The following is a 17,183-nucleotide window of genomic DNA, read 5'->3' on the forward strand; positions in this document are numbered from 1 at the left end:
TAGAGGGATTCTCTCTCTCCTTCTCTCTCTCTGCCCCTCCCCCACTTGTGTGCACGTGCTCTCCCTCTCTCTCTCTCTCTCAAAATAGAAAACAAAACTTTGAAGAAATGTTTCTTGTAGACCACATGTGGTTGATTTTTATTTTTTTTATTGTGTCTAACAATCTTTGCTTTTTTAATTGCAATTTCTAGATTGGGGGCATGGTGGTTGACCAATTTTCTGTAAAAGGCCAGATAATAAATATTTTCAGCTTTATATGACATGCAGTCTTTCTCACCTATTTACTTCTCCTATTGTAGTGTCAAAGCTGACACAGGTAATACATTAATGAAGGAGTGTGGCCGTGATCCAATAAAGCTTTCTTTACAAAACAGGTGGTGGGTCATACTTTGCAAACCCCTTGTCTGGATCATTTATATTTAATGTAATTATCAATATCATCCAGTTTAAGTCTACCATCTTGCTATTTTTCTATTTGTTTTATGTATTTTTATCCCAATTATTGTTCTTATTTGTCTTTTAGGTTAAGCACGTGTTTTATACCATTCCATTTGATCTGTACCAGTGGTTTATTAGTTATATAGTTTGTTTTATTTAATGGTTATGCTAGCATGTAAAAAATTCATCTTTATCACAGTACACCTTCAAATAATGTTACGCCATTTTTGTATAATGCAAGACCCTTACAATAGTTTATACCCATTGTCTCCTTCCATCCTTTGTCTTATTTTTTGAATACATTGTATTTCTCTATATGTTATAAAGTGCATAATACATTGTCATTATTTTAGTTTTAAAGAGTCAATTACTTTTTTTTAATTTAAAAACAAGAAAAATTATTTTCTATTTACCTACATAATTACCTTATCTGGCATGGTTACTTTCTTTGTATAGATTTGAGCATCCGTCTAAATATATCTTCTAGTTTCTTGTTACTATATTTGTTTTCCTTTAAAATCCTTGAGTATATTATAATAGCTGTTTGAAAGTTATTGCTAATTCCATAATTTCTGTCATTTTGGGTCTATTTCTTTTACTTAGCTTTTTCCTTGGTTTGGGCCATATTTTCCTGCTTCTTTCCATTTGTAGTAATTTTTTATTGGATGTTGTACATTATGAATTTTTTTTGAGAGTCTGGATTTTGTTTTCTTCCTTTAAATAGTGTTAAATAACTTGTAGATGAGCTAATCTTTTGAGACTTGTTTTTAAGCTTTGTTTGGGTAAGTGCAGAGGATCTTTTATTCTTGAGTTTGCTCAGCCCTACTAAAAAAAGGCATGATTTTTCTTGGGTCTCTCCTGAATGTCTTAGTGGTTAAAACTGTGAATTCTTGCTCTGGACATTTTTTTGCTTATAGTTCCCTAGTAGGATTTTTTTTTTTTTTTTTTTTTGGTCTGGCTTTGTGGAATTTTCTCCTATGCATATGTAGATTGCTCTTCAGAAACAGATTCCCTCTTTCTGCTCTAGGTCCCTGGTCCTGCAAATTCCAACTCTCTTGGCCTTCCCAATTTCTGATATCTCTCTTCTAGCTCAGTGAGACAACCATGGTTTGCTTGGGTTCTTCCATTCTACACTGACAGAAAGTACCTCTACCACTCACCTTGTTTGTCTTCTTACCTGTGTCACAGTCCTGGGCAACATCTTAAGAACAGCTGATTCATATGTTTTGTGAGTTTTCCGGTTGTTTATGTTTGGATGGCAAGTCCAGTACCAGTTATCTCAACATGGGAAGAAGTGGAATTCTATTTATTTGATGTTTGATCCTTTAAGACAGATTTAAACTCTTCAGGAACCCCTGGTGAAAACTGGATGTATTCTCATTCCCCTGGAAATATCACCTTTGACTTAAATCTTTGAAAACTAAGACTATATCTAGAATGCTTCTTTAGATAGAACACTAGTATTATCTGGCCATTCCTTTATTTAAGAAAAAGTCTTTATTTTTATACTATAATTTTGGATTATTTTCCATGTTGATAAAACTCAAAAATAAGATTTCTAACATCAAATTTTTCCCTTTAATAATGATCTGTCATAATGCCACATCTCTTATTCAGTAAATTCTTATTCAGTTCTTCTTAAATGCTTGGTATTTTTCTGGACTATAGAATACTACCAGCAAAAGCAAGTTAGGATCCATTCATTAACTAGTTGAGAAAAAGGGAAATGAGAGCTAAAATTGAAGGAGAATTCAAAGATTCTGGCAGTAGGGGGGTTGTTTTTATTTTTATTTTTACTACTTCATATTATACAGTCTCAGATATCTTATATAGTCTAAGTAAAATTGATGTGTTAAATGAGACAAAAACTACTAGAAGAATCAAAAATAAAAATGTCAAAGTACAAGAAAAATTTAAGACTAAATAATTCTTAAAATTGCTTTGTGTCTTCCTATCTCATAAGATCAATTTATTTTCAACAATTAAATGAATTTTCACAACATATATGAAGTCAAGAAAGTACAAGTAATTTGCTAGGCAGATAGGGTTGGAGGAATGAAAATAGTCTATAATATTAAAGACACATGGCAGAGGTCCAGAGACTCAGAGGCTCTGTGCACCAGGACCCTTTTAGTTCCTTTTGGCCTGTTGGTTCATCTGGCCTGATAAAGTTTTTGAAGAAGCTAGCATGCTAGCAAAAAATTAAGCTGTCATGTTTGTCATTGTCAAATTGTGTAATCATTATCAAAATTATCATCTTATTTATTTATAGGGGTTTTTGTATAGTAGAGCTAATGACCCTTTTTCCAATCACATATTTTTTAACTTTTTAATTCATCATTTTTCTATAGAGGTTTAAAAAATTATGCATGCATATTTATTAAACATTCTTTATAGTTTCTGAGGTTTTTGCCATGCTTGAAAAGCTTTCATACCCCAATGTTATTTTTTTAAGTTCTCCCACACTTTCTTTCTAGCATTTTATTATTTAACTCTGTTTACATTTAAATACTTACCCATCTGGCATTTATTTTTCTCTCATTTTTTCATTGTTTTTATTGAAGTGAAATTCATATAAGAATGTAATCATTTTCAAGTGAACAATTTAATGGCATTTAGTACATTCCAAAACATTTTTGTCACGTCGAAAGGAACCCTGTGTGTCCATCAAGCAATTACTCTCCATTCCTCAGCCCCTGGCAACCACCAGTCTGCTTTCTGTCTCTATGGATTTACCGGTTCTGGATATTGCATAACAATGGAAGCATATAGTATATGACTTTTTCTGCCTAGCCTCTTCGGTTTAGCATAATATTTTTGATAAATATTTTGAAAGATCTTCCATTTAGCATAATATTGAAGCATGTGTCAATACTTCATTCCTTTTTATGGCTGAATAGTATTCCACTGTATTATATATGCTACAATTGGTGGGTATTTGAGTTGTTTCCACATTTGGCTATTGGAAATAGTACTACTATGCACATGTGTATACAAATATTTGTTTGGGTATCTGTTTTCATTTCTTTTGGCTGCATACCTAAGAGTGGATTGTGGTATTTATTTGCATGTAAAGAATGAGATATAAATTCAGCAATTCCTTTTTTTCTCCCAAAAGGTTAGTCTTTTGTTTAGTCCCATTTCTTATTATCTTTCCTTTACTAATTTCCCTAATTAATGTTTCTTTTGTCATATCATGTCTATTAATGTTTCCTTTGTCATATACTAATTCCCATATGTACTTGGGTTTCTTTTTTTTATGTTTCTTTTTTTTATGTCTTTTTATTTATTTATTTATTTTAATTTACATCCAAGTTAATTAGCATATAGTGCTAATTAGCATATAGTGCATGATTTCAGGAGTAGATTCCTTAATGCCCCTTATCCATTTAGCCCATCCCCCTTCCCACAACCTCTCCAGTAACCCTCTGTTTGTTCTCCATATTTAAGAGTCTCTTGTGTTTTGTCCCTCTACCTGTTTTTATATTATTTTTGCTTCTCTTCCCTTGTGTTCATCTGTTCTGTGTCTTTAAGTCCTCATATGAATGAAGTCATATGATATTTGTCTTTCTCTCTGACTGACTAATTTCGCTTAGCATAATACCCTCTAGTTCCATCCATGTAGTTGCAAATGGCAAGATTTCATTCTTTTTGATTGCCGACAATATATACAATACTCCATTGTATATATATACCACACTTTCTTTATCCATTCATCCATCGATGGACATTTGGGTTCTTTCCATATTTAAGCTATTGTCAATAGTGCTGCTATAAACATTGGGGTGCATGTGCCCCTTTGAAACAGCATACCTGTATCCTTTGGATACATACCTAGTAGTGCAATTGCTGGGTCATAGGGTAGTTCTATTTTTACTTTTTTGAGGAACCTCCATACTGTTTTCCAGAGTGGCTGTACCAGTTTGCATTCACTTCGGTTTATTTCTTAACTGTTTGTTTGGCTCCTTGTTCTATCTGTCTGTGTGACAATACCACAAGTTCTCTTTACCTCATATTCACATAATTATCATTTTAAGTTTTAGACAAGAAAGTCTACTTCCTACTCTCACTCTCATCCCCAATTATTCCTTTTGTTATATTTTCTCTTGCTAGTTCCATGTGTTTATTCCAGGTAAACTTTTCCTTTCTTTTCATTGATGACATTATAAATGTCATTAATACCTTCTTGGCATTCACATGGAAAATTATCATGTTAATTTGTACTTAAGAAAATGGTCAAGGGGCACCTGGGTGGCTCAGTGGGTTAAGCGTCCAACTTCAGCTCAGGTCATGATCTCATGGTTTGTGAGTTCAAGCTCCACATCAGGCTCTCTGATGTCAGCTAGGAGCCCACTTCAGATCCTCTGTCCCACTCTCTCCCTGCCCCTCCCCTGCTCGTTCTCTCTCTCAAAAATAAAGATAAAAAGAAAGAAAGAGGCAGAAAGAAAGAAAGAAAGAAAGAAAGAAAGAAAAAGAAAGAAAGAAAATGGTCAAGAATCCCATCTCTAAAATGGAAACGGCTATTCATTGTACATTCCAGTGCAGTTAATAAGGGGCACTGTGGTAAATGAGGTTTCACATTTTTAGGTAGACTGTTATTTTTTTTTTTAGCTTTGAAATCTGAAGGAGATGATTACTATATTAATGGCGCCTGGACTATTGACTGGCCTAGGAAGTTTGATGTTGCTGGGACAGCTTTTCACTACAAGAGACCAACTGATGAACCAGAATCCTTGGAAGCTCTAGGTCCCACCTCGGAAAATCTCATTGTCATGGTAAATGTGTCTTTGCCTCTTAATTTCTACTATTTGTTATTTGCCCTGTGAGATACAGAGGAGCAGGCTTTATTATCTCTGTTTTACAGGTGGTGAAATTAAAGATAAAAATCTTTATCTTAATAAAGATAAAATGGTTTGCCTAAGGATAAAAAATTTGTGTAAGGTTAGGCCATATTGCTCTTTCCATATGACTATTTTCTCAGTGCCTGCTTGAATAATATTTTTATAACCAAACAAGGCAGATGAGGGAAATGTCTCTAAATTACCCATGAAAATGGGGGGAGAAAAATTCAATATAAGTGCATGTGTTCTAAAAGTTATCTTAAATTTCCTATGAGACTTACTTTATGACATTTTCTTCTTCAAAAGAAATGATAAATATCTGAATGAAGCCTCATTGTATTTTAACTATCTTCACCAGTTGTTTTCAATGGCAGGTTCTGCTTCAGGAACAAAATTTGGGAATTAGGTATAAGTTCAATGTTCCCATCACTCGGACTGGCAGTGGAGACAATGAAGTTGGCTTTACATGGAATCATCAGCCTTGGTCAGAATGCTCAGCTACTTGTGCTGGAGGTAAGACACCCACTAGGCAGCCCACCCAGAGGGCAGGACGGAAAGCACAATTCTGAGCTATGCTTTGTGTTTGCTAAAGAAGCTAATTGGAAACATTTCTTGCAGGTTTGCTTCAAGCTGTAATTTAGCAAAAGAAACTTTGCTTTAATTATATTATATTCCGTTTGTTTTTAACCTCGTGTAATTTGTACAGATTTGTTGGTAAAATACATCTTGGCACAATGAGTGTCTCTGCTGGTGCTTCTCCCAAGACTATCTTGAAGGTGGGCTGTTTGCTTTTCGTGAACACATTCTTGGTAAAGAACATCAAGAGTTTTAAATAAGAAAATGAGCAAGAATCAGACGGCACAGATGCAACTTCTTGTAATGGGGGATGAGAATGTATGTCTGTGTGCTAGCGTGTTTGTGTTTGTGTGCTTGTGTGTTTCCCACAAACCTATTCAAACTCCCTTCTCCAGCCATCAAAGTTAAGGGGCTATATACTGGGATACTACGATAATTCCTGGTGTCTGGGTCTCTGGGTTGATGATGTATGCTGACCCCATTATAGTCCCTCAGAGAGGTAGCTGCTAGGCGGTGGTTGGTGATGTGTTGGTTGTCCCATGTGCGTTTTTCATGGGTGCCTTTTCCCCACAATTTACTCTATTCCTAATCCTCCTCCCTCTAGTGGCCACCAATGCAATTCTTTACCTCTGGCTGGGAGAGCAGGACAGTTGGCTTCCTTCAAAGCCAACACCCTTGCTGCTGCATGGACTGGTGAGTAGAAGTGCTGTGCAAGCAGCATCTTCCTTCTCTCTGGAGACTAAATGCATCGCCTCCACCGTACACCTTGGTCCCAATAGACGAGGAAACAACCCTATCCGTCAGGCCTAGGCTGGATTAGAGTACCTCACCATTCCAAAAAGAAAGACTGATTTTGAATAGTGATATTTAGAATGGGAGGAATCGAAGTAAAGTGAATCACCCCATTTTACCCCATTTCCAGTGCATTACCTATGTTCCTTTTCTAAACTGCCCAGAAACATATGATTTAACGTGGACTTTACCCTATCTTGTCTGGTACTCACTGAATTTCTAAACACCTCTGATTCTCAAGGCTGGAATCAGAGAAATTATTTTCACAGAAAGATTATTATATAATATGTTCAATATTTTCAGACTCATACAGAATTAAATCATTGATTAGCTATAACTCCAACTTCAGTAGTAAGCAGTATATAAAACGTCAAAAAACCCACAAATTAATACTACTACTACTACTACTAAGAATAATTTCTTCTCCTATGTGAGGTGTCATAAAACATGGTTATATATAATTTGTGACTTATTTTAAAGGATCTCTAGTTCCCACCCATTTTATGTGTGAAATGGCTAGTGATTTATATTGTAAAGTTCTAAAAACGATAAAGCATTACTATGTATTTTAATAAAATAAAGGATATTTGAAATTAATTGTTCAAGCGAATGCCATTTTATTATATTTTGGTGGCATTTATACAGATATGTTTCTTTGTTCCAATAAATTCATTTTTATTCAATCTGTAAGCTAACTTATCCCTTTCACATACCAAAAAAAAGTCTTTATGATATCAGTATATACATGATTAAGACCCTGAAGTATAAGGTAGGATAAAGTTGTTAAAGAAGAGTTAGAATAAAGTTTAGGAAGTCTAATGAGGAAAGTCTAACTGTTGAAGTTGGTTAGCTCAGAGAAGAAAAGGTTGAAGGAAAGTATATTAGTATCTTCAATTCTGTGACAGAATGTTGAATGAGAAATTCTTAGTGCCTGTTCGTCTTTGTACTGAAAATTGCTATATTTGGGGATGATTTAGACACAGTCTTGTCTGAGGCCAAGGAGGGATTAAGTGAATTCTCAGTGTTCCTTCTAACCCTAGGATTCTTTTGTTCAAAAAGGAGATAGTTCAACAAAAAGGGTGGGGGTTAGGCTATAAGAACTGAATTTAGAAGAAAAACTTTGTATTCAAGATGTATGAAAAATCTAAAGGAGTTTTATTCTTTTCCATAACACTGGCATCGAGAAATCATAATACAAAAATGATTTCTTGTGGTAGGGGATAAAACAAAAAGAAAAACAAAGAGGGAGAAAAGCCCCTGGAAAGAGAATTTTCTGTTTTTTGAACTTCTTCGTTTTGTTCTGGAGCCACTGGTCCTAGATATTTGAGGTGGTTCTGGCAACTGGAATTCTGCTCACTTGTGTGTGATTATGATAGCAGTCATCAGGCCATTGCCTTCTTTGGAAGAGACACGTACAGTACTTGTTGGCAGGGATAGTGTGAAGAGTTGCCATTTGTCTTGCTTGGTAAGTGGTTCTTAAAGTGTGGTTGCTGGACCAGCAGCATCAACATCATCTGAGAATTTATTAGAAGGTGCTAATTTGGGGGCCCCACCTCAGACCTACTGAATAGAAACTCTGAATTGGCCTCCACAGTCTATGTTTTAATGAGCTCTCCAGGTGATTGTGATGCTTGCTCGAGTTTGAGTACTACTGATTTGGTTGACTGAGAAACTGAATCCTAGACACATAGAATCTCTTCCTCCCTCACTGACATCTGTGCATCTCTCTAGACTCATTTTGCACCTAGAATAGTATCTGGAATATGCTAGGCAGTCAAGAAAGGTTTGTAGATGAGTGGATGAGCAAAAGGAACTAATTATTCTGGCAATTATTTATTCATGCTAGTTTTCTCCAGTGTAGGAAATGAGAGTTTGGAATTGTTAATTTTCTTAGGAGGTGGCAGTTCTTAATTGGGATGTTTCACTCTGATCTTTCTAGGGTGGTGTTGGGTGTCTTGAGGACACCAAAACCTTTAAAAATGGAAAAAAGATTAAACAAGAAAGGTCTCAAAGAACTTTCTATTGCAATCTCACAAGACTCTTGGTGTTCTCACCTATGACTGTCCTGCGTATGTTTTATTAGTGGTAAATGACAAACTTTGAATTTGGGAATGATGTTGATAGATTTCTCATATGATATCTTTTAAGATAAGAAGTTTTGAGACTGTTTTTCTCTGTTGCTTAGCAGACCCAGTGAGAAATCTAATGCTGTAGGAAACATTGCTGGTGATTCAGTCTAAGTAATGGTCTTTTCTCTGAGTAAATGATGAAACACTTCCTTGGCCTGAATAAGAGCATTGAGATGCTATGGGGTGTTGTCTTCAGGATAAAGGTGATTTTTAAGATACAGTTGTGACTTTTCCTGAGAGAAATCCAAGTCCACTGAATTAAAACGTAACTATCTTCTGAACCACTGTTAACTCCTCCTAGAGTTTTGTTCCTTTATTCCTTATCCAGAGTGTTGCACAGATAAATCTGTGATTTATCTGATTCTCAAATTTGTATCTTACCATTATATTCATGATTAATGTGTTAGTTGATAAAGTTGGCTGGGTAGAGAGAATTATATTATTATTATTATCATTATTATTATTAATGTTTTATTCATTTTCTAAGAGAGAGAGAGAGAGAGAGAGAGAGAGAGAGAGAGAATCTGAAGCAGGCTCCACGTTGTTAGCATGGAGCCTGATGTGAGGCTTGAACTCATGAACCATGAGATGATGACCTGAGCTGTAGTCAGACGTTTAACTGACTGAGCCACCCAGGCGCCCCTAGAATTGTATTAAATACAGAGATTTAGGGGCTTTCTTTAAAGTAGTAATTTATGCCACTGTATCTTTGCAGTACAGCTTTTAAAGATTAAAATAACAAATATTATGTATTCATTCTTTGATTTTAGTCATACATATTTGCTTTTTCCTAATATTTGGCTGGATATGTGGTCCTCAGATTTGAACATCAAAATCACCTGGATGTCTTGTTCAAACAAGATTGCTAGGTTCTGCCTCCAATTTCTGAATCAGTAGGTCTGGAATAGACACCAAGAATTTGCACTTGTAATAAGTATCCAGGTGCTACTGATGCTGGTGCTACTGGTTCAGGAACCATACTTTGAGAAACATTGAGCCAAATACTTAGATTTCATAAAGTAGATGCTTATTAAAACAAAGTGACAAATCATTGAGGTGGTAATCCATATGACAGTTGTAATCTACCTTATAGCTAGTCTTTTTTTTTTTTAATTTTTTTTTTCAACGTTTATTTATTTTTGGGACAGAGAGAGACAGAGCATGAACGGGGGAGGGGCAGAGAGAGAGGGAGACACAGAATCGGAAACAGGCTCCAGGCTCTGAGCCATCAGCCCAGAGCCTGACGCGGGGCTTGAACTCACGGACCGCGAGATCGTGACCTGGCTGAAGTCGGACGCTTAACCGACTGCGCCACCCAGGCGCCCCTAGCTAGTCTTTTTAATGATAAATGGTTCCACTGCTCAGCCATGTAATAATAAATAAAATGTTACAGTTTATAAAACATTTTCTGGACCCTGTTATATTTGATCATAATCAACAACACCATGAGCCTAGGCATTGCTGTTATTATTCCTATTTTATAGATAAAACCCAAGTGAAGTAACTTCCCAAAATCAAGACTTATACATTGAATGTCTAGTGATTTTTATTTTTTTAATTTTAATTTTAATTCTTTAATTTTTTGAAAGAGTGTGTGTGAAGGGGGGTGAGGGGAGCAGAGAGAGAGGGGGACAGAGGATCTGAAGCCTGCTCTGCGTAACAGCAGTGAGCCTGATGCGGGGCTCAAACTCACAAACCACAAGATCATGATCTGAGCTGAAGTCAATGTTCAACCAACTGAGCCACCCAGGCACCTGTGTCTAGTGATTATTTAAATGTAACATTCTCTCTTAATAAAGATGGTCCCTTATGTTGAACAGAGCTTTACCACCAGTTGGCCACCTCCATAGAGCAACATGATCGATATATCCCTACTCAAAAAAATCTCCTTCACTAGTTTGAAGTTTTATTTTTTCAAATGCTTTACCTAAAGGAATGGTTCTTAACTTTGGTCCTACCTTCAAATCACCTAGAGAGCACTGAAAATTTTGATGCTCAGGCTTGCCCCCAGAAATTCTGATTTAAATTGTCAGGAGTGTGGCTGAGGCATCAGATTTTCAAAAACTCCCTAGGTAGTTCTAATGTGCAGCCAAGGTTAAGAAATACTGCCATTGAACAAACTACAAGCCACCATGTGCAAAGACTACATAGTGGGTTGGGTTGGCTTTCCCACAGCCCTTGAGGTATATTGTAAGAGTCCCAGCCATTATCATCCATCTTCCATTATTCTGAAAAAAATATTTTGCACATTTTGGCTACAGCATTTGTGGTAGAATATATTATAATATGAGTCATATCTACTTCTGTATTTATTTATTCATTACTAGACCTCAACCACAGTCTTCTTTTTCCCCCTTCCACCCCTCTGCCTGTAGGTTGCACTGTATGTAGTCATATACTTTGTATTAACACATTAGAAATCTACAAATCTGCTCTGTGCTTTTTATACTGTTAGATACTTAAAATTAAAAATTTTACTAGGGTATTAAATAAATTTAGTCTTAGTAGAAAAAAAAATACTGCCATTGAGGCCGATGGAAAGTTTATTTAGTATTCAAATAATTTACATTCAGATGCAAATACCATTAGTAGCATTAACTCACATCTTTGTTTTTAATGAGCTACTAGTTAAATGCAAACATAATGAGATTTATTTATAAGTATCTGGGGTTGGAAAGTAGAATGGGACATCAGAGGAGAAAGTAAAAATGTAATAGAATTCCAGTTAATTTCATAATTTTCTTTAGTGTGGCCATCAGATTGGATATGCCTTTAGAAAGGTTTTTTTTTCTTCAGTTTATTTACGTGCTTTCTTCTTTACCTGATGGATCATTTATAAGCATCTAATCGATGCTTTTAAAACTAGCTGCAACCGTGCTTCTCAGTCTTTTGGCTAAGATCTAGTGAAATTGTGCTAAGTAGGTTTTCTGAAGTTCTTCCTCTAATTTGAAATTTTTGTGGTACTTATGGAGTTACAGTGAATAAGTGGTTGTACACTCAACCAACTTTAATTTAGACCCATAAGTCAGAGGCATATGGCTCCTGTTTTAACTCAATATTTATGAAAAACAGTAACATTATTTTTTCTCCTTGTGCCATAGTTCTAGAGAAGGTCATCTATTGTTACAGGAAATTTTTGTTTCATTAGGGAATGAATCTTTGCAAAATGCCAACAGACAGTATTCATGATCATTTCCTTCCCTACATTTCTGGATGTGCTCTCATTTCCCATCATTTAAACCATTTTCTTTCTACCCCAAAGTCTCTTTAACCCCCCTCTTATTTGAAGCAACCCTTATGTTTTAAAGCAAAGCCTCCAAAGCCAATTAACTGAGAGTCCATGCTGTATTGTTGCATTCAAGTTTGCACCTGTTCTGTTAAAAAGAAAGTCTTAAGAATGCTTTGTTTGTGATACGAAGAAAAGTCAGAAATACATAAATATTTGCATTAATTACATTAATTTTAAATTTATACCCTAAATATACAGTCTTTGGACTCCAATTGGCTCTATTGACACTTCTGACTATTTTCTCTAAATTTGTTTGTCTAGGGTTTTCTTTCTTTCTCTTTATGTGAAAGTACAAAGATTGCATACCAAAGAACTCATTTTGGTCAAGTTTCTGCTGACAATCAGAGGCATCTCATTGTTGAACACTGCTTGGCAGGCAGGTCAGGGAGAAAAGATAAGCTAAAGCTATATTAAGATTGAGGAGGAGGTGGAGGGAGACAGGTTTATTTTTATAGGCAATTTTGATTTTATTTGGAGATCAAAATAGAGATTTTTCATATATATACTACGGGGTTATTCAGGAATGTTCCTGGTCAATTGTTATTGACCATTTAAAATTTTACCATTATTTTTCTTTTACATTTACATAGCCTAATCAAATTTTCTTGTATGCTTCATGCTTATTTTATTTATTTTTCTTTTTCTTCCCTGGATGTCATCTTAAGCCGTGTGTGTGTGTGTGTGTGTGTGTGTGTGTGTGTGTATGTGTGTGTGCATGAGTAGCATATAGACTTAGAAAATATTCTATATGTTTCTTCTTTCTCACTAGAACAGTTTTTTTAATTGACCTTTTTTTATGATTTCACCTAATTCATCTGAATTCTTACACATATAGGACCTGGTTTCTACTCCTTAATATTTTTAAGATGCTTTAAGATGCTTTTAAGTTTCCAACCACTACTATTTTGTATTTTCCTGATGTAGGCCCATATTTTTCAAACTGTGCTATGGTGCCCAGAACACTGCAGCAGACTCACAAAAGGCACAGCAAAATATTGTATATTTTCAATGGTAACACAGTGACATCAGGCATATACGACACTGATTATTACTAAGTTGTTTGGACCTAACTACTTAATAAATAAAACTCTTAGATTTTTCTTTTTCTGCATAGGAGGGTTAGGGTTGTGAAAAAATTACTGACACGTTGGTATCATGAACCAAGAAAGTTTGAGAACTCTTGATTTAGGTTAAAATTTAGTGTCATTAAAGTGGATAAAAATTAGTCATCTCCCATCCTTCCAAATGAGTTGAATTTCATTTTATGAAAGAAAAAAAAATGCACGTAAACTCCTTAATCAGGGTATGATGATGTTCATTGTTTAAAATTAGAGCCTCTTTCGTACTTCCAGTTAAGGAACTAGAAGTCTTGAATGCTGTGTAAAATTTTCCTTCCTAACTGTACTAAGTTTTCCTTCTGATATGTCCTGAATATGTTTCCTTTCTCTATCTCTGTTAGTTCAGATCAAGATTGGTAGGTGATTAAAGCACAAAGAAAGAAAAAAGAAAAAAAAAAGAAAGAAAGAAAGAAAGAAAGAAAGAAAGAAAGAAAGAAAGAAAGAAAAAATTTAAAAAATTCGTCTTTGCAATCTACTACTTAACAAGTTTATGTAAAAATCTACACTATTCCATTTATTAATGACAGACTTTTCAAGTTTATTTTTTTTTTTTAATTTTTTTTTTCAACGTTTATTTATTTTTGGGACAGAGAGAGACAGAGCATGAACAGGGGAGGGGCAGAGAGAGGGAGACATAGAATCGGAAACAGGCTCCAGGCTCTGAGCCATCAGCCCAGAGCCTGACGCGGGGCTCGAACTCACGGACCGCGAGATCGTGACCTGGCTGAAGCCGGACGCTTAACCGACTGCGCCACCCAGGCGCCCCTCAAGTTTATTTAATCATGCAGATTTGCCTTGGCCTCTTTAAAAAGTTGGATATTTCTACATTGTTTCTATGTAAGCACTATGTGTTCATGTTATATATTTCATTTTCAAAAATGGCACAACAAAAGGTGCCCTTAAAAGTATACTAATTCCATTATAACAATAATTTTTAAATTGTCTTTAAAAAGTAATTATTAAAAAAATATATAATACAATATTTATGCTAATACTCATACCTGACTAAAAGAGAACAGCTCTCATAGTACCAAACAGATAAATGCTTTACATTTTCAGCGATGTTCTTTTAATTTCTTTGCTAATTCTAAGATACCTAACTTTTCTTTTTAAGATTTTATTTTTAGGGGTGCCTGGGTGGCTCACTCGGTTGAACGTCCAACTCATCCAGCTCTTGATTTCAGCTCAGGTCATGATCTCAGTTTGGTTGGTGAGTTTCGAATCCTGCATCAGTGTTGCACTGACAGTGCAGAATCTGCTTGGGATTTTCTCTCTGTCCATCCTCAGCTCCGTGCCCTCTCTGTCTCAAAATAAAATAAATAACCTTAAAAAAATTGTTTTTAAGTAATCCCTACCCCCAACATGGGGTTCGAACTCACAACCCTCAGATCAAGAGTCACATGTTCGGAGTGCCTGGGTGGCTCATTTGGTTGAGCACCAGGCTCTTGATATTGGTTCAGGGCACGATCTCATGGCTATGGGATTGAGCCCAGTGGCAGGCCCTGCCCTGAGCATGGAGCCTGCTTGGGATTGGGATTCTCTCTCTCTCTCTCTCTCTCTCTCTCTCTCTCTCTCTGTCCCTCCCCCTCTCCCTCTCCCTCTCTCCCCTGCTCATGCTCTCTCTAAAAAAAAAAAAAAAAAAAAAAGAGTCACATGCCCTACTGGCTGAGCCAGCCAGGCCCCAACATACCAAACATTTTTAACATGTTAACATTTTTAACATTTTAACATAAACTAATAATGGCCAATTCACAGTATTAGTGAGCTAACAGAATGTGCCTCAAACAAACAAGTATTTCCAGCATTGACTTTTATAGACATCATCATAATAATAACTAATATGTGTTAAAGCTTATAAAGGACATCTACGCTGTAACTTTGACACAAACTTAGAGTGGAGAAGTCCCAAAATGGAGCAGAGAGGAAAGCAAAATCCAGTTGTTTCTCAAGATTCAAAGTAGACTTGAGATTGAAATTAAGTATGAAAGACATTAAGAAATTCAATCTTTTAACTGAGTTTGCTTCTTTTTGGTTTGGGATTTACCATCCAAAAGTCACTTTCAGAGTTAAGTAAAAGATAACAGATGGAAATTTTAGTTTGAATAATTAAAAGCACTTTATTCATTGCCATTTTATTTCCCTTTTAAGAAATGTAGTTATATAATTAGTTTTTGAGAAAAATTCCCTATAAAAGATCACTTCTGTGTGAAGTTACACAATGTACTATTGTTTGAAACTATGAGAGTGATTTTATGTTTGATTTCCGTATATACCAACTTAGACATAAAATAGATCACGGTGATATTTTTAATAATACAAGCCCCTTGTAAAAAGTGACTTGAGTTTAGAAATAATAAAGATGTGCATTCAGCTGTTTATTGTTCCCAAATTTTCTCTTTGGTCTTTGAAATATAAAATACTTGTGGGACTAGACAGTAGTCTATCATTGCACTGACCATGGCTTTCCCCTATTCACTTTCTCCCACCATCCCCTTCTTTTAGGTCATTTTCAAAGTCGGGAAGGAAGAGTACCCTATAATATATGGGCTTAGGTGTACCAGGCATCGTTGCAGGGCATCTGTGAACATCACAGCTCCTGAAAGCCTAGGCTCTATAGCCATCAATTGCACCTGGCTCGGTTCTCATATAGCATGCCCTTAAGAAGAGTAACTTCTCGGGGCGCCTGGGTGGCGCAGTCGGTTAAGCGTCCGACTTCAGCCAGGTCACGATCTCGCGGTCCGTGAGTTCGAGCCCCGCGTCGGGCTCTGGGCTGATGGCTCAGAGCCTGGAGCCTGTTTCCGATTCTGTGTCTCCCTCTCTCTCTGCCCTTCGCCCGTTCATGCTCTGTCTCTCTCTGTCCCAAAAATAAATAAAAAAAAAAGTTGAAAAAAAAATTTAAAAAAAAAAAAAAAAAGAAGAGTAACTTCTCTAGACAAACTTATGCTCTTGCTTAGTTCATAGTTCTGGAAGTTAATATGTTGCTCATTTATTTATCTATAATAATTATTTCTATTTATCTTTTTACTTAAGCATATGGCTTCCCCTATATAATACACTTAAAATTGTTTTTAATTCTTCTGTGTATTTTTAATATTATTTAAAATTTCCAATTTCATGTAAAAAGTCTTACATATAAAAGTTAATTTGATAACCTGACAGTTTTTATTGTTTACTCTGCATTTTCTCTTATGTTACGATGTATAGCTGAAGGCAGGAAGTCTCTGCTAACACAAAACATTTTCCCTAGTACTCTTTTCTTTCTTATTTCATCTCATTTCTATTGCTTTAGACATTATATTCTTCCCTAACATGATCGGACCTGCATACATGTTAGCTCACTGAAAAACTTGGGTAAGGCTGAAAGCAAAGTTGAAGTACATTCCCATTGTATTAGTGATTTGTGTGTCACAGGTTATGTTTCACTTCACAAAAATTCTGTCCAAAATAACATTTTTAACAGTCATAATATTATACATCTTTACAAGGTATTATGCATAAAATGCTTTTGAAAAAAATTAAGCATTTTTTACTGGTAAACATCATCTCAATTTTATTCTATTAATATTACTATTGATTCTGATATTACTATTCCCATTTTTTCTTTACTTGAGGAAATAGTTTAAAAGCTATACAGCTTTTTTATAACTGAAATCTGAAATATTTACTCTGGTTCTAAGAAAGAAAGAGGTGCTATATATAATCAAAAGAAAGTCTTTAAAAGCCTGGCTCAGTTGGTAGAGCATGTGAACTCTTGATCTTGGGGTTTTAAGTTTGATCACCATATTGGGTGTAGAGATTACTTGAAAATAAAATCTTTGAAAAAATAATAGTAAAAGAAAATCTTCTCTGTTGGTAGTAAATCCTCACAGTGTGTAGGAGAAGCTCCAGGTCTTCTTGGACTATCAACATCATTTCTCTAAAATTTTTTTAAATGTTTTTATTTATTTTTGAGAGCGAGACAGAGCATGAGTGGGGGAAGGGCAGAGAGAGGGGGAGACAA

At 35.4% G+C, this 17,183-nt stretch overlaps 1 protein-coding gene across 6 annotated transcripts in view; it reads left to right on the forward strand.

Moving 5' to 3' along the window:
• Nucleotides 1-17,183, forward strand: part of ADAMTS6 (ADAM metallopeptidase with thrombospondin type 1 motif 6) — a 299,671-nt gene that overhangs the window by 234,327 nt on the left and 48,161 nt on the right. For 5 of the 6 annotated variants that reach the window (XM_086699957.1, XM_025924199.2, XM_086699968.1 and 2 more), the window contains 2 exons: nt 5,050-5,213; nt 5,654-5,792. In XM_086699957.1, the coding sequence (XP_086556083.1) occupies nt 5,050-5,213; nt 5,654-5,792 (303 nt within the window). Of the gene's footprint in view, nt 1-5,049; nt 5,214-5,653; nt 5,793-6,459; nt 6,549-17,183 lie in introns of all 6 variants that reach the window. The other variant, XR_015248856.1, reaches the window with a different exon arrangement.

The sequence above is a fragment of the Puma concolor genome, chromosome A1, assembly GCF_028749965.1.
Source record: "Puma concolor isolate L17-30 chromosome A1, mPumCon1.1.hap2, whole genome shotgun sequence".
NCBI classification, from domain to species: domain Eukaryota; kingdom Metazoa; phylum Chordata; class Mammalia; order Carnivora; family Felidae; genus Puma; species Puma concolor.